This window comes from Corvus brachyrhynchos, unplaced genomic scaffold, assembly GCF_000691975.1.
Source record: "Corvus brachyrhynchos isolate BGI_N302 unplaced genomic scaffold, ASM69197v1 scaffold53, whole genome shotgun sequence".
NCBI classification, from domain to species: Eukaryota; Metazoa; Chordata; class Aves; order Passeriformes; family Corvidae; genus Corvus; species Corvus brachyrhynchos.
In genome coordinates, this window is record NW_008237681.1 from 438,550 (window position 1) to 462,888 (window position 24,339).

A 24,339-nucleotide genomic window follows, 5' to 3' on the forward strand; every position below is an offset into this window, starting at 1 on the left:
GAACCACTCATATATGTATATCCTTTCCCTGGCAAGGTCAAAAGCTGGTGGAAACGACCCTCATTCTGCTCCAGTGTGGGAGGAGGTGCCAGAGGTGATGGCTATGGAAAAAGATGCAGTGCTATGGAGTTACCTCCATGTATGGAAAGATGGATGCGATCTGATGGTGCATGGAGCAATGGCATGGCTTAAATTAAGCTTAAACTGAACATCTGGGTTGTCTTTTTTTTTTTTTTTTTTTTTTTTTTTTTTTTTTTTTTCCCTGAGCAGAACACATGCACTCAATGCAGAGGCTTTATCCCAGAAGCTGGATAAAGAGATCCCCCTTGGATTTAACCTCAGCATAAATATTTGTAACTCTTTGTGACTTCTGTGAGGCAGGCAGTGAAGGCAAAGATCATCACTGGTTAGGAAGCTGGATAGCAGTGGATAAGTATCTGCTCACAGGCTATTGTAGCGTTAAAAGAGCAAAAGGAAATTCGATGCAGCTACAACGTGTTTTACACTGGTGATCTGTGTAGCAACAAGGAAATGCGTGGAAAAGCAAAATTCCAGACAACTGAGTTGATGATATGATTCATACACTGAGTTTTTAACTCAGCACTCATCCCAGTTATAATGAGAATCATCTGAGGGAAGTACAATAACTACAGTCTGAAGCTTGTAGGAGGCAATAGCCTATAGCCATGCTAGATGTGAGAGTCATTTGCTCTGCAGCCTGTTGGAGAGCTGTGCCATGTACAAGATGGAGCTTTTCCTTTGGCTTGTTTTTTGTGTTCCTGTTTTTGGAGGAGTCCGCTGCAATCTTGACTTTCATTCTAACTTGGTCCTACACAGCTGCATGTATTACATATGTAACATATGCGTGCAAGTAATCTGTGCTTACAGGAAAAATTGATCTTTGCATGTACACATGGCCAGCTTGGCAGCAGTGCACCAAAGGAATTGGTATGTGCTAAATTTATAAAAACTGGCTCCAAACATAGAAGGGAAATAGCGTCAAGAGAGCTGAGGCACACCCTTAGGATGGCGTTAGCACGTATTCTCACAACTGTTCTTGGTTAAAGATGGCTCTTGCTCAAACAGCCTCAGAAATGCAAGCATCACATTGCCTCATTCTGTGCATTTTAATTTTTTATCATAGAGAACTTAACATATGATAGAATAATGAGGTAAAAACGTATGTGGATTTAATCCTAGTCTGAAGTTCCATTTCAAGTTCATGCCAGATGAAGCTCTACCCCAAACAGAGTTTCCCAATGATCAGTGTGCATTTGTGGGACCAATGGGATGCTCCTGGGATAAAATGCAAATGATTTCTTATACATAGAAAATTATTCAAAGCACAGGTCCCAACCATTTCAGTGAAAATCACAGAATCATAGAATGGTTTGGCTTGGGTTATCAACCACAGAAAAGACTTCAGAGCACTGGAAATTCAGACCCAGCAACATTCGTCCTGTTCCAGCCCAATAGGTGTGAGACCGCGGTGGTTCCCTGCCCTCAAGTACACAAATTCCAAGAGGTGCACATGTGCATGTGCACACACCAACAATACATTATATACACACAGCTGGCTGCAGAGATCAGCACAGAGAGCAGTGTCTTTACTGGCACCCCCATGAACACATCTAAATTCATGTCATACAGACATGGACACTACAAATAACCATGTTCTCTTCAGCTGGTAAGGACTGAAGTCTTGAAACATACGCATATTCCTGTCTCTCTAGTAGCTGGGCTCAGAAATTGAGTCTATCCAGTTGCTGACACCTTGGTTGCAGGTATTCAGACCTCCTGTCCTGCTAGCTGGCTTGTCTATCTTGGAGTTTATTAATGTTCACACACCCACACAGAAGAAAGAAATAGGATTTAATAAGAATGAAGGGTAGTGTGCAGTGATTAGGTGCAGAGTTCATCTAGGTAAGGATACTGACCATCTGTCTCTCTGTATCTGCCTTGCTTATCTTACTTTCCCTCTATTTTTATGCACAAAATCAATTAGGGTGGAAAAGACCTCTGAGATAGAGTCCAACCTTTCACGGACCACCACCTTGCCAACTCGATCATGCAACTGAGTATCACATCCAGTTATTCCTTGAACGCCTCCAGGGATGGTGACTCCACCGCCTCCCTGGGCAATCCATTCCAATGTTTAACAACCCTTTCTGTGAAGTAATTCCTCCTGAAGTCCAACCTGAACCTCCCCTGGTGCAGCTTGAGGCCATTTCCTCTTGTATTGTCAGTGGTTGCCTGGGAGAAGAGGCTGACCTCTACCAGGCTACCCCCACCTTTCAGGTAGTTGTGAAGAGTTAGCAGGTTCTCTCTGAGCCTCCTTTTCTCCAGACTAAACAACCCTAGCTCTTTCAGCTGCTCCTCATGGCATTTACCCTCCAGACTGTTCCCCAGCTCTGTTGCCCTTCTCTGGATTCTCTCCAGAACCCCAATGTCTTTCCTGTAGTGAGGGGTCCAGAACTGGGCACAGGACTTGATGTGTGGCCTCACCACTGCTGAGCACAGGGGGACAATCACTGCCCTGGTCCTGCTGGCCACACCATTGCTGATACAGGCCGGGATGCCATTGGCCTTCTTGGCCACTTGGGCACAGCTGGCACACGTTCAGCTGCTGTCAACCAGCACCGCCAGGTCCTTTACTTTTCAGCCACTTTGCCCCAAACCTGTAATGCTGCATGGGGTTTTCCTCAACTTCCCCCATCCTCCTGATCTCTCTCTGTTCACACCTTTAGTTCTTCACCTAGGCATCGCATATTATGCTTTCTACAGACACAGAATTTTCTTCCCTCTGCATCCCATAGGATCCCCTCACCTAGCATTCCTGTGACAGTTTTTCATTTATTTCTCTTTGTGTGTTGCATGCCAGGGGCAATTATCCTCTTCTGATAGTCAGAGGAGTAATTAATGTGATGTTCTCCATTTTAACTGATCAGGTTATTAGCGTTCCTTTGCAGGCTTTTGTTTCTTAGACTTCATAGTGTGTTATGTTATAGTCATGGAGGAGCACTTGGTTCCCCTTGAGTCTGCTTGTACTCTAGATATCCTCCCTCTCTCCTGTGTCCAGTGTGGCTTTTGGGGCAATCCAGCAGTTAGAAAAAGCAGAGGAACATGGGTTTTAGATAGCTTTGATTCAAGACAAACTGTCTGCATGGACTTTGTCTTACTTTGCTTTAGCCAGCTAAAACTTAGGCAGAGGTCTTCCACTGAAGCCCATGGAGGAGGAGAGGAGCTTTTCCAAATTGAGCCCATCTATCTTAAGGCCTGTCTTACTCTAGAATGAGATGAATCAGTCTCTAGAGGTGCCTCTTTTTCTCCCTTAATTAAAGGCAAAACCTAGATGGCTAGCATAGGCTAGATGTCTAACCTTTAGACTGCCAAAATGATGGGAATGGAACCTTACTTTCCCCATTTTATCCTCAGTGCTGGAGGCTGTGTCTCTAGGTAACACATAGTAAAGCTTAATGTACCTAACACTTCCTCTCAAGCTGTTGCTCCCCTGATGTGCAGGGCTCTTACAAAAATAACCAACTACAGTCTGTAAACAGTGTAGGTCCTGAAGGAAAAATACTGTCAAAGATCAATCTAAGTCAATATACAGAGCTGGACCTTGGGAAATGGTAGCCTATGTTAGTGATGTGTGTGGTATAAAGAAGATGGAGTGACCAGGCTTTGATTTTCTGTGGTCCCTCAGTAAGCCTTCACCAAGAGTGAAGCTCACACCAGTCAGCAGCCTTGGGTGTGTGCTGTGAGTTCATGGAGTGCTAACTAAGGAGCTGGCAGGAGCTGGAGGAGCTGGCATCTGCACTGACAGCGGGGCACTCTGCATTGCATCCTGCTGCTGCAGTTCAGCTGAGGTTCCTCCAGGAAGGAAAGCTCTTTGACCCAAATGGGATGAATCTGTCTGCATTCTGCGAGAGTATTTGCAAGGCCAATTTGCACTAAAAATATTCTGTCCTGCTCGCTAATGTACCTGAGTGGCATCTATCTTTGGCACAGAGTTGTGATTAAGATCTCAGTCATTATTTCCTTTCTGTGTGACTCAGTTCCTTTCAGAGATTAAGGTGGAGATAATAGTATTTTTTCTTATCTAAGAAGTACATTGAAATGTGAGGACGGAAAGCACTGTAAAACTCCAAAATAGAAGGAATTTTTCACTTATACTCAGGAGTATGGCTCTTTTTCCTTTTTTTTCTTTTCCCCAACAGCAGCTACTTACTGATTTGTGACTCTCCTTCTTACTTGCGTAGTGTATGACAAGTAGATGGATGTGGCTTTAAGAGTATCAGGTTTTTAAGACAAATGAAAAAGTTTAGAAAATGGTGTAGTTCAAACAGAGCTTTAGATTCCTTAGCTGGGCTGGTCCTGGCAGAAGAATGTAAGAAAGGTCTACAGCAGCATGAAGAAAAACCTAATGAAATGCACGACAATATAGTCATGGTAGAGAAAAATAAATATTTATATCCCCATATATTTAATTTTATTGAATATTATATGATTTAATTATCAAAGCACAGTAATAACGACCCATGCAATACTAATGACTATTGGCAACAAGGCCCATGAGGACACACAGTCTGATTAGCTTTAAGGACCACCACCTTGCCAACTCGATCATGCAACTGAGTATCACATCCAGTTATTCCTTGAACGCCTCCAGGGATGGTGACTCCACCGCCTCCCTGGGCAATCCATTCCAATGTTTAACAACCCTTTCTGTGAAGTAATTCCTCCTGAAGTCCAACCTGAACCTCCCCTGGTGCAGCTTGAGGCCATTTCCTCTTGTATTGTCAGTGGTTGCCTGGGAGAAGAGGCTACCTCTACCAGGCTACCCCCATCTTTCAGGTAGTTGTGGAGAGTTAGCAGGTTCTCTCTGAGCCTCCTTTTCTCCAGACTAAACAACCCTAGCTCTTTCAGCTGCTCCTCATGGCATTTACCCTCCAGACTGTTCCCCAGCTCTGTTGCCCTTCTCTGGATTCTCTCCAGAACCCCAATGTCTTTCCTGTAGTGAGGGGTCCAGAACTGGGCACAGGACTTGATGTGTGGCCTCACCACTGCTGAGCACAGGGGGACAATCACTGCCCTGGTCCTGCTGGCCACACCATTGCTGATACAGGCCGGGATGCCATTGGCCTTCTTGGCCACTTGGGCACAGCTGGCACACGTTCAGCTGCTGTCAACCAGCACCGCCAGGTCCTTTACTTTTCAGCCACTTTGCCCCAAACCTGTAATGCTGCATGGGGTTTTCCTCAACTTCCCCCATCCTCCTGATCTCTCTCTGTTCACACCTTTAGTTCTTCACCTAGGCATCGCATATTATGCTTTCTACAGACACAGAATTTTCTTCCCTCTGCATCCCATAGGATCCCCTCACCTAGCATTCCTGTGACAGTTTTTCATTTATTTCTCTTTGTGTGTTGCATGCCAGGGGCAATTATCCTCTTCTGATAGTCAGAGGAGTAATTAATGTGATGTTCTCCATTTTAACTGATCAGGTTATTAGCGTTCCTTTGCAGGCTTTTGTTTCTTAGACTTCATAGTGTGTTATGTTATAGTCATGGAGGAGCACTTGGTTCCCCTTGAGTCTGCTTGTACTCTAGATATCCTCCCTCTCTCCTGTGTCCAGTGTGGCTTTTGGGGCAATCCAGCAGTTAGAAAAAGCAGAGGAACATGGGTTTTAGATAGCTTTGATTCAAGACAAACTGTCTGCATGGACTTTGTCTTACTTTGCTTTAGCCAGCTAAAACTTAGGCAGAGGTCTTCCACTGAAGCCCATGGAGGAGGAGAGGAGCTTTTCCAAATTGAGCCCATCTATCTTAAGGCCTGTCTTACTCTAGAATGAGATGAATCAGTCTCTAGAGGTGCCTCTTTTTCTCCCTTAATTAAAGGCAAAACCTAGATGGCTAGCATAGGCTAGATGTCTAACCTTTAGACTGCCAAAATGATGGGAATGGAACCTTACTTTCCCCATTTTATCCTCAGTGCTGGAGGCTGTGTCTCTAGGTAACACATAGTAAAGCTCAATGTACCTAACACTTCCTCTCAAGCTGTTGCTCCCCTGATGTGCAGGGCTCTTACAAAAATAACCAACTACAGTCTGTAAACAGTGTAGGTCCTGAAGGAAAAATACTGTCAAAGATCAATCTAAGTCAATATACAGAGCTGGACCTTGGGAAATGGTAGCCTATGTTAGTGATGTGTGTGGTATAAAGAAGATGGAGTGACCAGGCTTTGATTTTCTGTGGTCCCTCAGTAAGCCTTCACCAAGAGTGAAGCTCACACCAGTCAGCAGCCTTGGGTGTGTGCTGTGAGTTCATGGAGTGCTAACTAAGGAGCTGGCAGGAGCTGGAGGAGCTGGCATCTGCACTGACAGCGGGGCACTCTGCATTGCATCCTGCTGCTGCAGTTCAGCTGAGGTTCCTCCAGGAAGGAAAGCTCTTTGACCCAAATGGGATGAATCTGTCTGCATTCTGCGAGAGTATTTGCAAGGCCAATTTGCACTAAAAATATTCTGTCCTGCTCGCTAATGTACCTGAGTGGCATCTATCTTTGGCACAGAGTTGTGATTAAGATCTCAGTCATTATTTCCTTTCTGTGTGACTCAGTTCCTTTCAGAGATTAAGGTGGAGATAATAGTATTTTTTCTTATCTAAGAAGTACATTGAAATGTGAGGACGGAAAGCACTGTAAAACTCCAAAATAGAAGGAATTTTTCACTTATACTCAGGAGTATGGCTCTTTTTCCTTTTTTTTCTTTTCCCCAACAGCAGCTACTTACTGATTTGTGACTCTCCTTCTTACTTGCGTAGTGTATGACAAGTAGATGGATGTGGCTTTAAGAGTATCAGGTTTTTAAGACAAATGAAAAAGTTTAGAAAATGGTGTAGTTCAAACAGAGCTTTAGATTCCTTAGCTGGGCTGGTCCTGGCAGAAGAATGTAAGAAAGGTCTACAGCAGCATGAAGAAAAACCTAATGAAATGCACGACAATATAGTCATGGTAGAGAAAAATAAATATTTATATCCCCATATATTTAATTTTATTGAATATTATATGATTTAATTATCAAAGCACAGTAATAACGACCCATGCAATACTAATGACTATTGGCAACAAGGCCCATGAGGACACACAGTCTGATTAGCTTTAATGGGATGGATTTAATAATATATTGGATTAACAACTGTGAGAACGAAGTATAAGGACTTATTGTTCTCTGAATAAATATTGACCTCTTGCTCTCAGGTCAATAAATCTTAAGCTTGTGTCCACTTAAATTAGTATCTACTTATTACGTTAGCACTCTTCTGTTTCCTATCGCCAACTTCAGTAGGAAGAGGGAGGAGCTGCACTTTCCTCCCACTGCATCAAACACTTCTTGCAGGAACTGAAAGTAAACATTGAATTTGTAGATAGAGGGAAAAAGGTCTGGGCCCTAAATTGTCCTTTCTTCACATAAAACTGCCCTTTCTTGCTGTTGCTTGATAAGAAATTTCAGAGATGTTCAGAAAAAATCAATTACTATTAATGCCACAGAAAATGTGTATAGCTTGCATCATCTGCTCAATTAAGCAGTCTTTATACTTGTGTGATGTTGTGAGTGGTGTCAGAAATTTTTGTGGGCATGAGTGGGAGGAAATCCTGCTCTTTCATGTGTAGTGAGATACAAAGTTCTTCATAGGATTTCATTTTGTTCTTCAGATATTTAAGTACAGATTCCTTTCTAGCTGTAATAATTTCAAGAGGAATGAGATGGAATATATTTCTTTTTCATGCCTACAAGGGAGGGATTTTTTGTTACTCTCCAAAGGGGTCAGTATGGCCAGAAATATCTACAAGTCTAAAAAATTTTTTATAACTGAGAAGTGTTCCTCTAAAAGCAATAGAAAATCCTTGAGCTTGATATCCATTCAGCAGATATTTAGACCTTACTTTCAAATTTAATAGATAATTTAACAATAAATAATTTAATAGGTGATATTTATTAGGAAACATGGGTTAGTCTAACTCTACCACAGGTGAATTTAGATATAAAACTCCCTGTGACTTCAGTGGCAGAGTTCTGTAGGTGAATGTTGATTAATGTAGAGAATCTTTTCCAGACACACTGACCAATCAGAGATTTTATAATCTTTTGTAGGAGGATTATTTGTATTTCTTGAGTTCTACAGAGCTTTTTCAATAAAGGAAGTGAAATTTAGCAGACTTTAATGGATGAGTTTTATATAGCAGATCATAACTGCTTTCAAAGATCAAAAGATTGTTCTCATTCTCTCTCCTTGTCTGTAAGGATATCTATGCTGGTGCAGAACCCTGACAAAAACATGCAAACACTTTACCCTGCTTTTATTTTCCTCCAGATTGTGTGTGATTTATAGATAGTTGTGGTACTAAGGGAAATTGTGGCATTTACCATAGTCCACAGGGAATTCCTGGTCATACTGATGAAAGAATAAGGTCTTCAGAGAAGTTTGGTGTACAGAATTAGAAGATTTCATCTGCACCTCTGAATACTGAGCCATATCTATGACTCTTAGGGTTTAGGCCCAAGGTCAGCAGATTTTTATTTCGTGTATTCCTTTGAGGTTACAAATCCTTGCAAAATGGATTCTAAATTTTGTGCCCAGTCTGTTGCTCCCCCTTCAACTGACCTTAAATTATCTAGGGATTGACTGCAGTCTAGTTCTACTTACCTAAGACTATTATCAATCATCATTACCTGTATTTTGGCTCTTTAGTTTGCAAATACTCGTAGGTGCAAATCATAATTTTCCTTTCATTTTTCACCCTTTCAGACTGCTATAAAATTGCACATTTTGACACCCTAGAGATTCTGCTTTGTTCTTTCAGTTTCCTGGCTGTCCATGCATTAATCACAGAGGTTTGTAACATATGCTGGATTTCAGCTGGGGATAAAAAAAAAAGATAAAACAGCTCACTGGGAATGAGGAGAGGAGCAAGGCTGAGCTGGAGTGAACATTGTCTGGGGGAAAGATGTACGTGGGAAGTGTTGTGTTGACTTTGATAGGGTTCAGTGGCCTTTATTTCATAGCCATATCAAGCTTTACAAAAAAGAGTCTCAGGTAGGAAAATTATTTTGATAACTGACAATTATTTGTCTTGTATTTCACTGTGTGGAGGGGCAAATGGGCTCATTTACTTTGTTAAATTGCATGGTCAAATTAGACAACAGCCTTACTTTTGTGTTAGCATTTTGGGTCATGGTAGACACCATCCCCTCATGCTCCCCAAGATATTGTATGCAGTCTCTGAGAAAGTCACTATGATGACATTAAGGAAAAAAAATCAAGGCACAAAAGTTATCTAGTTTTGTTGAAATACCCATTTTTCTTTAGATCTGGTTAAAGAATATGCATTACTGCTCAGTAATTCTTACTGTAATGGGAATACAGAAGGTGCTGATATCTTATACCAGAAGCTGAATTGTGCAAATAGTAAATAAGATCTTAACAGCTGGGAATCATTCCAACTTTCTGAAGTGACATTCCTTTTTCTACACTAGAAGCATGTCAAGTATTTGAACTTGTGTCACCATGTAATGCAACCGTCTCCTGTTGTAAAGTGTTCCTCCCAGCCCCAGACACTCAGATTGCACTGTGGTTTCTTTATTCCCTCAGTGCTGTAGAGTGGAATCTCAGCCCCATGCGTAGAAATGAAAAAGGATAGGTTTTTTTGTTACTCTTGCTTTCAAGATGACATGCTACCCTTTCGTCCTGGATGGAGAAGGGGAGCTTTGGCAGGGTTGAAAGACTGGAAATCTTAGTCACTAAAATGAGAATTCAATAAAATGGTGCACAGAAGAACCTTGTGTATGCCGTGAAAGCTTTTAAAATAATTGCTTTTATAAAACCTAGAGTTGTAAGTTTCATAAAAGTAGTTGAGAGCAGTGCTCAACTCTCTTAAAGGTCAGAACTCTGGAATCATAGTGTTGTGTGCAAGCCTCTGGCGTTTCCTTGATCCCTGCACTTTCTACATGGCTTGTTAATAAGACCTTGGTAAAGCAACACAGAAATAATAGAAAAATAATAAGAATTCCATGTGAATTGTCTTGAGAAGCCACATATGCTCAGGCAGAATCAGACATGGGACAGTGCACCTGGAAAGCTGTGTTGTTCACCAATGTACTTTTTAGCTGTAAGTAAAAACACACACAAACTTGTTCCAAGTGCTGATTCTGTTCTGGGGGCTGTCTGTCCTGGCTCCTCCTTTTCAGAGGCCAATACCATTAGCGTGAAAGCCTTTGTCTGAAGGCTATTTTCTCTTGCATAAGTGACCAGCCTAAAGAAGTCATTTAAGACAATCAAAATCTGAAGCTAGCTCACCATCTCCTATTATTCAGGTAATTTTCAGTGATTTGTGGGGTTGGTTAATGTGTCTTCTGGCAAAAAAGCAGTGGATGGGAAGATGATGTGCAATATATAGTAGTGTGGACATACTGTGCAGCCCTGAGTGTGACTTGAAGATGCACAGAGAATGTTGGTTCTGGGACAAAAATACAGCAGCATCTTTTCTTGTTTGATATGTTAGTTGCTCTGAAGAATGTGGAAGTGGTTACTGCTATTTTGACAAATGCACTTATTTCTGCTTTTGTTGCCTGGTGTGGCACAAGGGGAACACTGGCGCAATAGTGTAAGGCAATAATTTATTAGTGGTTTAGGGATGTGGGCCCAGAACAAATTCTAGACAAAAGAAAAACATGTTTGGGTTTTACAGAGAGCCTTGGCTACAGGAACAAAGCTGTGATTGGGTGTGCAAATATTTGGTATTTCGATTGTCCGAGTTGGTGTGACAGCTGACAAATGGTCTGAGTTTGTTTTTAATTATCACCAAGAAGGGAAAATCCTGTTTTAAAGCCAGCAACTGATGATGCAGCAAGAGGCAAGGAAAGATATTTAGCAGTGGGGAATATACTTTCTTTGTGTTAAAATACGATGAAAGCACTATTACTTCCAAATATTTATAGTATTTAGCTAGTTTTGTGATTACAGCCAACCAAGGAAAGTGTTTTGTTCATTTGTGTTGCATCCAGTGAAGGATATTAAAATGTCAGCTACTGTTCTTACTTGATACTGACTGCAATAATTGATATCAAGCTTATCTTCTGCAGCCACACTGGGAAATGCAGCAGACATGTGGTGGCAGGTGTTTGTGAGACCTACTTAACAGAGAACTTATTAAATACATGTATCATACCTTGTGGATGCTCTGTACACTTGTATCAGGGCTGATTGCAATAGATAGAATCATACAATCATGAAATCATTTAGGTTGGAAAAGACCTTTTAGGTCATTGAGTCCAACCATTAGCCCAGCACTGCCAAGTCCATCACTAAACTATGTCCTTAAGTACCACATCTACATGGCTTTTAGATACACTCAGGGATAGTGATTGAGCCACTTCCCTGGGCAGACTCCTCCAGTGCTTGACAACTCTTTCAGTGAAGAAATTTTCCCAAATATCCCATCTAAACCTCCTCTGGTGCAACTTGAGGCCATTTTCTCTTGTCCTATTGCTTGTTATTTGGGAGAAGAGACCAACTCTCACCAATGGATGATGTATGAACACATAGACTTCACTGTTCTGAAGGGTTGTATAGGAAAAAAGAAACATATTACCCAAAAGAGATGTAGTAATTTGTCCAAACATCCTCTGGCAGGGTTTGGGACCAGTCCTATTTGTCAAGTTTGTATCCAGTACTTTGAACCACTGTTCTGTCATTTAAGCAAGATAAGAAACCGTATTGTGAAGAACCCCTGAAATTAATAGTCCATTATGCAAAAATTTAGGATTGTGTCCAAATACTTCATTAATTGGGGTTTTATTGACTTTTTTTTTTTTGTGGTAATTGCTGTACAATAGTTGTTTTCTTATGAATATGCATGAAGTCGAACTGGTCACTTCTAGTAGGAAGAATAACTTGCAGACTTTGAACAGCCAATAGTGGTCTTTCAAGTAAAAATCATGACCTTCCAAATGAAAGTTTGCCCCTTCTGGGGGAGACAAAATAGATTTTTGTGGTCAGATGAGAGGGACTGTTCTGTATAAACTTGTCTTCCATTGCAAGGAACAATCGAGACAAGAACACAAAATGTGTTTCTCATATCTGTGAAATCGTGAGAATGTGATCTTTCCATTTTGTCAAAAGGGCAGCTTTTTTGTCTTTTAGCTACGAATCTTCAGCCAGCTTCTCATGTGGTATTCTGTACCTTGGAAAATTTAATCAAGGCTGTATTTGAGGAAGAGAAATAGTTTGAGCTGCTAATATGCTCCTGTTCTTCCAGTGCTGTCTAGCCTGCTTTTATGGATCCCTAGAAAGGTTATTGATTTACTGCGAATGTGGCTTTCTATAGTAAGAGCTGAAGGCTGTTTGCAAACTACCACCTGAAGCAGAGGCTTGAGCAGGAAATTTAGATAATTACATTCTGCTTCCATTGAAGTCCATGGCAATTTGGAAATTAGTATCAGGAGAAGCAGAGTGGGGTTCTGTGACTTGGAGCTGCTGCTGCCAGCAGCTGGAATAACTCTTCAGCTTTATGTTGCAGAGATGCTCAGCCACCTGGGAGCCGTTCCGAAGATTTGGAAAAACGTTTCTGCTAGCAGTTGCCAGTATTAACACTAGTTTTTGTAGGCATTCTGTCTTTGTAGTTCTTGCAGGGTTAGCACATTTAGACTCATCCATACTACTCAAAGCTGTTCACATGAGATGTCCAGACAGGTTTTGCCAGCAGAATGGGCAGTCCCCTGAGTTTTCTCATACTTTCTTTTCTGAGGGACAAAAGTTCTACAGATGTTTTATTTAAGCAGCATCAGCACTTTTGATCCCACATACTTATGGTTGTACAAATAGTGATTTTTTTTTTTTTTTTTTGCTTGGCCATTGAATTGAGAAATTGGAAGCAATTCTTGGGTTTAGTTGACCAGAAAGTTTTTTTCAGGCAAGCTAAATGAAGCATTTGCATAGTTTCAATTTCCTCAGTCCTTTTCTACTGGCTTTAATAAAAATGGCTCATTTTCCAATTGAATTTAAGTTTTAATTGAAAACAATGTTTTGAAACAAATACTCAAAATATGTTTGTTTCCAAACTTTAGAAGAAGTTTAGTCTTTTCTGGTTTCTTTATTTTTATGGCTGATGATACCTTAGGCTATTTGTCAAATTCGCATTTTTTTCCCCCCTGAAGCAATATATTTTCATAAACTGATTGCTTAGCAGAATATTTTTACCCAACGTTGTTAGCAATTTTGCAACTCGCTCCTTTTGCCTTAGTGTTTAAATAAAACATAACAGAATGTTGCTTTTAAAGCTTATAGCCTCTAGCCTACAGTTTGGAAAAAATGTTGTGATATGTAACATCAGGTATGACTAGAGAAATCCAGCTGGAGTCTGTGAGAACGAGGGCAGTACAGGTGGCATCCAGGTAACAGAAGTACAGTGTCAGGGGCAGGGAATATCATTTGTGATGGGACAGTTTGAAAATACTGAATTAGGTCTAAAATGAGATCACTTACAGATTGAAAGCGGGTATTAGAGAAAGAAATTATTAATCAAGGTTGACACGGTCTTCCATTATCAGCAAGCTATTGTGCAGTTGTCCAGCCTGAGCTTTCTTGCACTTTCAGCATATCTGTTAATTGCAATTGTCAGAGACAACATTAGCGCAGAAAAGTAAGGGGCTAATTAAAACCAGTAGGTGCTGATTTATTTATTTCAGCAAAAAAGAGCAAGATAGCATATTTGTTGGGAAATTCTACTTTTCTTTAGAGCAACTTATTTGGCTATCCATACCCAGCAGCACCAGTGCAGCTGGGGCTGGGGGCTCAGTGCATTTACCACATATAAACAAAGGAGCCAGATTACTCTGTTCTATTCCTTCACATCACAAGGTATCTGCTATTTTGGAGTAAGTGCACAACTTGAACTCCAAACTGGTGATAGTGGGGTATGTATTTTAGAAGTCAATGAGATTATGTGATTTGAAAAAGTCAAGCACCTGGTTATCTTATTGCGACTTTTCTTATTTGTTTTGTTATTAGAATAAAATTTACAAACCAGTTCTTCCCACAAGTGTCCATACTGTTCACCAATAGGCAGCTAACAGTGGATAAATTCCAAAGTACAGTACTGTGCCATGACTAATGGAGTGAGAACATTACCTGTTTTACAGAGCTGCTTTGGAGGTTTCCCTTTGCACAAGAAAACCATGTGCTAGAAGGCTGCTCTTGGCCTAAGAACAAGGCTTGCATAGCTTGACTAAAGTGAGAATGGATTTGGAGGCTTTGCTATTTGAAAGAAGAAGAAATTGTCTCAAATAGGGGTTTCATCAAGTCCTCTGAAAAGTTTTTTATTGTCCAAACTTAGGAACTAGCTCTTGGAGACACTAGGTGCTGGATTCTCCTGCTGAGAATATGCTCAATCCTTTTTTGAATCATTCTGTAATGCTGGTTGCTGAAGTGTGTTATGCTGTTACAACCTGAGCCTGATGGAAATTCTCAAAGTGTTGGAGAAATTTGGATTAAGTGTCATTGGTGAGTCAATTAGTAGGACACAGTGGTTTAAAGGTATTGGTATGACTGTGCAGAATTACTTTTCTCAAGGATACCTGAGATATGGAAAAGGAGATATGTTGCTCTTCTGATCCCCCTGGTGCACTAGATACTTCAGCTGTAGTGTCTGAGCTGGTCCCAGATACTCATCACACTGCTCTGTGTGTGTATGTGCTGGAAAGGAGCACTGGCATCTTCCATGTAAATATATATGAGGATCAGCTGTGGTCTGGACTCTTGACAGAAACAGCTTAAAGTTTAGGGCTAAAACTTTCTGTTTGTAGTGTGGCTAAGTGCTGGCTGAGAGTGGGAAAAGAGGTTACCCTGTTACTCAGGTAGGTAGAGAAGGAGCTAAACTACTCTGCAATTTTTGGTCTCTTTTAAAAGGCTCTGCTATTAATAGAAAGGGAAGTATGAGCTGTTACAGCTGCTGTGTAGCTCTGCACAGGCAGACTGTGATGAACCCATCAATCCTTAGGAAGAGTTGCCTGGGCTGTGGCTGCACAGTGCAGTGTGGGAAGCTCTGCTGTAGAACGGCCTTGCACACACGGCACCCCCTGCCTGCATTCCTAGGTGGAAGAAGGACCTGTCTGATAGCTTCTATGCTGCTGTAGTGAGCATTTGAAACAATAATCGCCAGGCTGGATTAGCAGGGGAGGCTAGCAGTGGGAAGGAAGAGGTGAAGGGAGCGAAGGAGAAAAGAGACCTTCAAGTTTAGGATATATTACACTTAAAATTTTGAGACTGCTCCACGGATAGGCCACACAAAGAATTAGATTTACAATTTGAACTAAGTTCTGGAGGAAAATAATTGGACTGGTGAAGCAATCTCACTCTCACTAAATTGCTTTCTGAGGAGCCTATCCTGAATGGGGCTGTGCAGCTCTTTCTGATATTTCAGCATCCTCAGGTCTCATTGACTTTGGGGGGAATTAAACACATTGAACTCCTTGCTAGGAAATTAGTTTCTTATAGGTCTAATTTTTCTGCTGCAAAGTGGTAGCTGCCTTTCCCTTCTGTTAGCAGTCATACCCTGTGCCACTCAAGTCCAAGCCTCAGCATGCAGGTATCGTTTAATGGTTCTTTTGTGAGACATGTAGTTAAGCATTTGAACACAGATTCTGTTCCTTACTGTTTTCTGTGGATAGGATCCCTGACAGTTTTGTTACACTGACTGCACCAGTTTAGCAAAAAGAACATGCAAAATATTTGATGGAAAGTCTTTCCAAAATGAATCCTGTCAAAAGCCTAGAAACCAGTTTTGTGTTTTGTTTTGTTTCTTTATGTGGGAAGTGTTGATGAACAGAAGGGATGAACACACTTCAAATTAAGAGGACAGCTTCATTATCATGGAGGATGAATGAGATAATAAATGAGATCATTAAAGTGAAGTTTTTCTACCTTTCCTTTCCACCAGCAAAGAGCTACTGAAATACAGTATATTTACAGTCCTCAGATTACTGAAGCTGTAAATGCTTTTGCTTTCATGGCCTCCATTTGTGCTACTGCACATTTTGGGATGATGGATGATGGAGCACCAGGTGTTGGGATGAAGAGAATCGATAATGTGATACAAAAGATGAAATAACTCTGATGGAACATCAATAAAGGCTAAAAGTTGCCATAGGGATTTGAATCTTAAAGAAGACCCTGAAAAAGTGTATTAAGAAGAATTTGCTTCTCCCCTTGCACTTGTAGTGTCTTTATTTCATGAGCAGAAGTCACCTGGGGGCTCTGTCAAGTACAGAAGTAGAGGAAATTTTTATTTTCTGTATGTACATGGTGCCCAGCACAACAGTTCTGGGACAGGATGTCGATGTCATAGTGTAATTTCAGGACACAGCTGGCGTGGGTGCAGTTTGGAATGTTTGGTCCGAAGCAGAGAGGATTTGATTTGATAAGAAATATATTAAATTAAATTTGTTATTAATTTGAATGCTATTCCCACAAGCAAACTAGATTAATGCATTTAGAAGTAGCTACTTGTAGTTTATGTCCATGCTGTTGGAATGTTGTTTTGAGGAAATGGCAGCTGCTCCTCTGCTGCTGCAACCTGTTCTTGGGGCACTAAAGAAACACAGTAAAGCTAGGCTGTTAGTGTTGAGAACCTTATCTGTTTCTATCCAAGCTAAAAAGACTACTGAAATATGCCATGTAAAAATAAAGCTATTAAGGTAAGGTTGGTGTCATAATTTTTCTTTTGCAAATCAGGCAGTAGTATGTGGCACAAAGCTTTAGAGCTGAAATAAATTAATGCAGAAATCAAGGTTAGGTCACATACCTATTTTCTTAGTTCAAAGTCAAACCATCACAAAGGGAAGAGAAGGAACATGCTGTTCTGAAATACCTTGGTGTTATTACTAATATATTAAAATGTGAGACCTTTTAAAAAATACTCCTGTCAAAATACTTAATTCTGCCTTCCAAGGAATAGTCCAGCAATGCATTTAAGCTTATGACCTATTTCATGCATGACAACGCAGAACTATTCACATGCTTTAAGCTGTGCACAGGATTAATTGGCCAAAGTTAACAGCCCTGCTGGGACGAGATCAAATGCTCTGCTCTAAGGACCTGACTCTGCCGATCTCACTCATGGGTTTTTTCTGCAGTAAGACAGCTATGAGATTTCATCCCATGCAACACAAGACTGGTGTAGCCAAAGGCTACTCATGCCTTAAATCTAAGAGATTAAATCTTAAACTCCAGGATCAGGCCTTGTCCTTTAACATTGCATCACACTGACTTTTTTGGCAACTTCAGTTTCACAGGGGTTCAAAGCAGAATGTCCTCTAGGGGCAGATGCTTTGCAGATGTGGTGGAGAAGGGTCATCAAGGGCAAGAAGTCATGCTTAGCCTAGTTATCACAAGGAGACAAACCCGGCTTTTAACCAGCTGCAGTTGATGTTCTTCCTGAGTTCAAACCTTTGATCTAAATCAGGAAGACTAGGGACCTTAACCCAGCTTTTCCCATGTCACAGATGAATGCCTCAATCATCAGGGTTTACATCTTGCTCCAATTCTTTTTAGGAACTACAGAACCCAAGGGTCTCAGTGCTTTAAACCTGCAGGTATGAGCTTGGCTTTCCTTGGGGCAAGCAGTGGGGAAGACAGGCAAGGGGTGCAAAACTCAGACAGTTCAGAAAAACTTTTTAAGTCACAAAATACACTTCCTGCCCAAAGATGCTGTATTCTGAGTGTGACATTAACCTTTTTTTTGTGTCTACTTTCAGGTTGCTCCTATAATTAAGGAGAGGATGATGAAGAAAGGCAGCATGATGCTTGGGTACCAGCCTCACCGGGGCAAAGTCAACTTCTTCCGCCAGGTGGTTATCAGCCCGCAAGTCAGCCGAGAGGACATGGACTTCCTGCTGGATGAAATTGAACTTCTTGCTAAGGACTTGTAGCTGTAGTTCCACAGCATCAGGTGCTGCTCACAGTGATATTTATGGAGAGAGAGTGGCAGCAGCATTCTGGTGCTATTTTGTGAAAGGTAGTAAAAAGCTCGATGTATAATTTGGAAACTGTCATTTTACAGGTTGGTGTTGAGAACTTTGCAGCTAGAACACCCCTTCACAGGAAAGTATTTGCTGATGGGGGCTGGGGGGCAGGCTGCTGCTTCCAGCACCATTGCTGCCATTCTGGAAGTGTTTCCTCAAGAAGGGAGCGCTTTTGAAAATGGTGTCTATGTCCCAGGAAGGGTAGCTATTTACTGTGTGCCTGTGCACCATGTAGCTCAAACTGGTCACTTACGCATGCAGGCAAAATTCCTCTGAAGTTGCTATTAGGAGTGGATTTGTCAGTGAGCCTTAATATGCTAGTTAATTCTCTTATCTGCTCTGTCAATATTTTAGTTTGGTTGGTAATTAACATGATAAGACTGGAAATTGTGAACTTAAGTGAAATGAGTTTCTCAAAGCCCCTAACTAGGTGGATTGCCCAGGTTTTCTGCTGTGAGCACAGGCAGACAGTAGCATGAGGCTCAGTGCAGTCACCACACCGGGAGGTTTGCAGGAAGCTCCTGCACAAAGCCCTGAGTAACCAATATCAACCCTGCTGGGAGTAGGTTGAACCAGATGACCTTTTAAGGTCTCTTCCAACCCACAGGATATTGTGGTTCTATGAAACACAGTGATTGGGTCCAGTCAGTGTTTGCCAGTGGTGCCCACCCACCACCCCTCTAGGAGAGTGGAAAATATTGGAATAACGTTTAGAACTACTTACCTCTTTGTTAACAGGAGTTACCTATAATTTCTAAAATGCTGTTCACCTTCATCTATTTCTAAAGTGTAAAGATTTATTTAGAAGTTTTAGATGCACTTTAAAATTTTAACAGAGGAAAAAAATACATATTTACCTAGAAGAGACATATTTTTTATGCATGGTCACTTTATATTAATAATCTAGCAAATTGCTTATTTGTCATTGTTTGTTTGTATTTTCCTACAGATTTGAGATGACTCATTATGTTACCAGTGTATAATTTGTAATTCCACTCTGAAATTACAATAGTGGTGATCAGAAAAGGTCTTCCTGTGATTTTAGGATATGAACAATTTGAACATTTTTGGTCAATCTTAAGTTACAAAATTAAGTTCTGCACTTTGTGTTAAGAATTAGACTATACTTTTCATCTGTTTTTTATTCTATAAAAATGATCCATTTTGTAAAGATAGAAAATTATTTCTTGTGATGAAGTTGTTGCAGCAAACTAATGGAAATAGCCATGTATTTCACCTTGTAATCAACATCTACTCAGCTTTAATGTTTTGCTGTTTGTTCTTTATTCTGTTGAGGTAGCACTGACCAGTATGAACCTTTCTGCTATAGTGTTTTCTGTCCTCCTGAAAGCTATTTTTAAACACAGTGCTTCCTTGTTTTAATTTCCTACATTGTACTAGGATCCAACATTGAGAGAAATTCCTACTTCCAATCTCCAGGATGATAGTGTGGAAAGCTTAACAAGGTAATGATAACCAAGGAGGTCACACTGTCAGAGCAGTAGCTGAGAGCAAGGGTCACCTGCAGCCCTTGACAGGTGCCTTTACCAGTGTCCTGGAAGTGGATATAGTTGTGCTATCATAGTGATCCACTGGACTTCAAGCAAAACCCATGTTGATAGTAATATGAAAATGAGTATCACAATGTGGCCCCTGGATTTTGCCCTTTAATACCTACAAATCACTCCATCATTTATTGCCTAGTGCTTCTGGCTATACCAGCTATCCTGATCTTGGAAAGCCTTTAAGTAAGTTCAGGGCCCATAAGGTTTATTTTGCCTCCCCGTCACTCTGGGTGGGGTGCAGAGTGCACAAGGAATGCTGCATGGCGGAGATGACTTTGCTGTTGCTTCTTGAGTTAGACAGGACTGTTAGCTCTTCTTCTCTTTTTTTGACCTTGAAGGGAAAGACAGAATACAGTGTCAGGATGTTTTGTTTATGGTCCAGGTTATTGGTGAGTACTTGATCTTTGATTCATGGAAAAGCTAAGCTTTCAACAGCTAAGAATTTGGTCCATGGTGTTTTATGACACCACCACTATCAAAAAAGTGTTACTGTCTTGTTTCTCTTCATGTTCTTAGTGCATTTCTCTGCTTCCACACACTGTGACCCTTGTGGCACATGTCAGACAGGAGTAACACAGTTCCTTTCTGTAGCAGTAGTGGCTATAGTATTTTAAACTGAGAGCAAACTGGAACTTTTTTCATATTTGCAGAAAATAACTCTCTGATCAACATGTGCACTGATTTCTTCAAAGCTACAGGTTAACCTTCCAGTGTGATGTGAATATCTTATTCAATCTCCATATATTTTCCATTGTTTCCGACCCCTTACCACGTCCCAGGTGCACAATACGATGGCTTCATTTTAGGACTAATGTAATTTTCTCATAGTTGCTTATGTATGAGTAGTATGTACAAAATGTCTATTTTGTAGCTGGTGATTTTAATAAAAAGTGAAATAAATGACATCCTTATAAATACAGGCTATGCTTGTCATTTGTCAATCTAAAACTGCATATACAAATATAGAAGGTACCTCTAAGCACTCCAGATAGATAGCACTTCAGCTTTAACATGTGAAACCTAGTTTAACCCTGCTTCAGGATGTGGTTTATCTGTGTGCTGTGCCCATATCACCTTTAATAAGCATTTTGGGTGAAAACATGTCACAATTTATCTTGTGCTTTCAAATGCAAAAGCTAAATTGTCTGAGCAGAAAGGCATTTAATTTTTATTGTTTTTCTGCTATTCTAGCTAGCTGGGATTGGCCTGTGAGCTCCCTCTCCTAGTTACTGGCAATCTCCATCTCTCAGGATGCTAAATCAAGTTCTGGAAATAGTGAGGTGCATAAATCAGTGTAGAAGCTGATCCATTTGTTGCCTGTAATTTCTTGTGTCTACGTCTAATGAAATTTTCTATAGAAAAGGAAAGAAATATTTAGACAGAAGGGATACGGAGGCAGATTTTGCTCTGAGTGGCTGTGTCTTGTGAAAACTTTGGGCATTTTGAGATGGGTCCATGTGCAAAATCACTCACATAAATCATTGTGCCTAGAGCCAGCCGTCCCTGTCTTAGGACTTCTATCACGATTTTCTGTGATAAATGAACACTAATCATCAGAGTCTGGTTACATATGATTGCAGTGCTTCTAATTCCCACTGATTTAATGGGAAACCCTTGCTGGATTGGACCCTGAGTCTTATCACTGGGATCTCTTATTTCAACACCACTCTAGCACTCTGTACATCTCAGTTTATCTGCTTGAGGTGCATGTCTAGCGATGCAGATTTAACTTTATTTTTGTGAGGCTGAATTGAAGGGTATTTTCATTTGTATCCTTCAATGATGCATTAAGATGCTTTTCAAATATCATTTGACCTGTCCTTAAAGGACAAGAAATGTCCTTTAAGAGAAGCCTAGTAGAACTGGTAGAGTCGCATTCCTGTAATACTAGGTAAGAATATGTAAAAACCTGTTATGTGCTTCAGGCTTCCTCAGGCACACAGACCACAGCACTAATTCATGCTCAAATAATTTTTCTTTTTAAATCTCCAGGTATCATGATAGGGCTTACAAAACTGATATGAAATGTTGAAGGCAGAGGAGAATTATTCAGAATTACTATGTGTTGAGTTTGCTCTCTTCTATTAGGTCATACATGAGCTCTGTGACAAGCCAAAAATAAGCTAAAAGTGACATTTAAGTCCCATATTTTCAACAGTGCCAAATGTGCCCAGCCTCTCTTCCCTGTTGGCTACTTCCATGTTTTTTCAGTGGCTGAGTGACGTATGGAAAATCAGATGTTGCAGGTAAGGCCCACTCATGCCTGTTCTCCTTTCTGTGGTGTAACTGGTAAATGCTGGTAATTATTTGAGCTTATGAGCACTGTGTCTACTGCAGTAACTGCTAAATATTGCTACTGTTAAATCCCCAAATAATGCAATTGCACATGTTAATTTTGTCTTAATTGCTCACGCTAATTGCAGGTTAGATGCAATCAAAGCTGCACTGCCTGGCAAATACACTGTGTACGCCACAAGAAACTCTGGTGGAGGGGTTTTCTTTCTTTAAATTGAATCTAGTCTCCCACAATTACATGTTTTTGCTCCAGATGTACAGTTAGATGTTATTACTCTAATTCTGTAACTGCACAATGATCAACCAAAAAATTGCTTTGAGAAGAGAAACAAAACAAGGAAATTTGCTCTGCAAGAGGAACAAAAAAGAGAATGTCAAAGGTTTCAAGGCAAACCCACAGAAGAAAACAATTGTGTTACTATCATTATGGTGAACAATTAACCTCTGCTAAGTCTGTTGTACATGAATTGCTCTGTGGCTGTGCTGCACGAGTGGAACAGGGAAGCTGTTCCAGTCACGGAGTCATCAAAGAACTTGCACATGCCCTGGCACTGCAGCAATCTGCCCCAGCATGCCATGGCCCATCCACTATCCTAGAGAAGCCCTTCCAGAGGGCTGGACGCTTTGTAGTACATTAAAAATTTTTGTATGTATCAGGGTAAAGTTTGTTTTAAAGTGGTGTCAGTAAGAAAAGTGACACTGAAGGGGTAATTTTTAAAAAGCCCAACAGAGAGGACCACTTTCAGCCTTGGTAGGTAATGTACAACTAAAGAACAATTGATCACATTTTTAAAATTCATTAAAGAAAACTAGTAAAATCTTTATTTTATCAAGGGTGAAGGCTAATAATAGAAATTGAAAGATACAGACTCTTAATATGCCATCAAACGCAATTGTTCTGTTTTGATGACATAATTTCTTTCTTGCCACTTGTACAAAGCTATTTAAAAATGGAAAGTATGCTGAAAGCACTTGCCATGAAATAGCACAGGCCCACGGGACGTAACATTTTTCTTTAGGACTGTGCACAACACAGCTCTTCCAAGAAGCTCTCACCCAGCTTGTCATTCTGGGAAGTGACTCCTTAAATCTGTCAGGCACTGACACTGGCAGCTTTATCTATCCTTTCTTTTCATGCCAGGTGATATGGATTTTTATTCTTTCTCTGTTTCTGTACCCTCTCTCATGCCTGTAAAATTTTTTTCAGGGGGATATTTTCAGTATTTGGAGCTATAGGAAAAATGTCAGAGTAGCATAAGGGGTAAGATTGAAAGTTGAAGCAAACGTAATGCTCAGGTTATCTTGATGTGATGTTTGCCTTCCTTTTTCAAGTAATGGATTTGTCCAGGTGCTCAGATGATGAGCAGTCACTGCTTCTGCCGGAACTATTGTAACATCAAAATCAAGACTTCATGTGGGAGACCAGTTTGGCCTTGGGTAACTGAGTAACAAAAAGAGTGGGAGAGAGAAATTGTCCTCTTTTACAGATGAATGATACACAAGGAACTTAAAAATTCTATTTCTGTGGAAACTTGCACCTTAGCTTTAGAAAAATTGGGGAAGGAGTCACTAACAGGAGACAGCAGTGAGTGAAAAATGGGACATACCCTGATACAGGCTTAGCAGAGGGACATGCTACTAGACTAGCCAGAGAGTTTATGGGAATAAAAACTTGATTTTCTAGACTGGACTCTTAAAGTATTTGCTGTTCTATCATTTGGGAAAACCTACATAAGATTGGAAGCAGGACTGAAAATGTAAAGTGGATAGGACAGGTAGTGAAAGATGAAAATGAGTAATGGGGACAGGATGATACTTTGGAATTGATTCTGAGCTAATCTAACTTCATTTTGTCATCATTAGCACTTCCAGAAAGATCAGAAAGTTCATGAAATTTGCTGATGAAGTTATGTTGGAAATTTTAGAGTTTGATGTGCATGGAGAACTAGGTGATTTTTAAGAGCATGTGGCAGGGGAGGCAGTCAAACAAAGTGCAAAATCTTTGGGACTTGCAAAAAGCAGCAAGAATTTTTTTGTTTAAGATAGGAAAAACTAAACATTTTCAAAACAGAAAATTGTGAAGGTAAGTATAATGATGGCATAAAAAGCAGTGTATAAGCTAAGACTAAATGACGTGTAAATAAAGTCACCCAGCTAAGAAATTCAGTGGCCATCAAAGCAGACCTAGCCTCTCATCTGGAGCACAGCAGCAAGGAAGCTCTAGCTGGGCAGCAGGCTCAGTGTCTGATCCAGCTCTGTTGTACCTCAAGCTGGGAGCAGTGAATAGTGAAAATATTAACTGGTGCTACAGAGCCAAAGCACAGCGCTGCAGAGTCGTGTGCTCCATCTACTGGTGTGTCCTCTGGTAACCAACTTGTGCCACACTCAGGATGTCTCTTCCAA

General features: G+C 40.6%; 1 protein-coding gene across 3 annotated transcripts in view; it reads left to right on the forward strand.

Moving 5' to 3' along the window:
* Positions 1 to 20,560, forward strand: part of GADL1 (glutamate decarboxylase like 1) — an 85,700-nt gene extending 65,140 nt beyond the window's left edge. For all 3 annotated transcript variants that reach the window (XM_008631966.2, XM_017732080.1, XM_017732079.1), the window contains exon 15: positions 17,810 to 20,560. In XM_008631966.2, coding sequence (XP_008630188.1) covers positions 17,810 to 17,983 — 174 coding nt within the window. In that variant the 3' untranslated portion in view covers positions 17,984 to 20,560. The remainder of the gene's footprint in view (positions 1 to 17,809) is intronic.
* Positions 20,561 to 24,339: the final 3,779 nt, after the last annotated feature.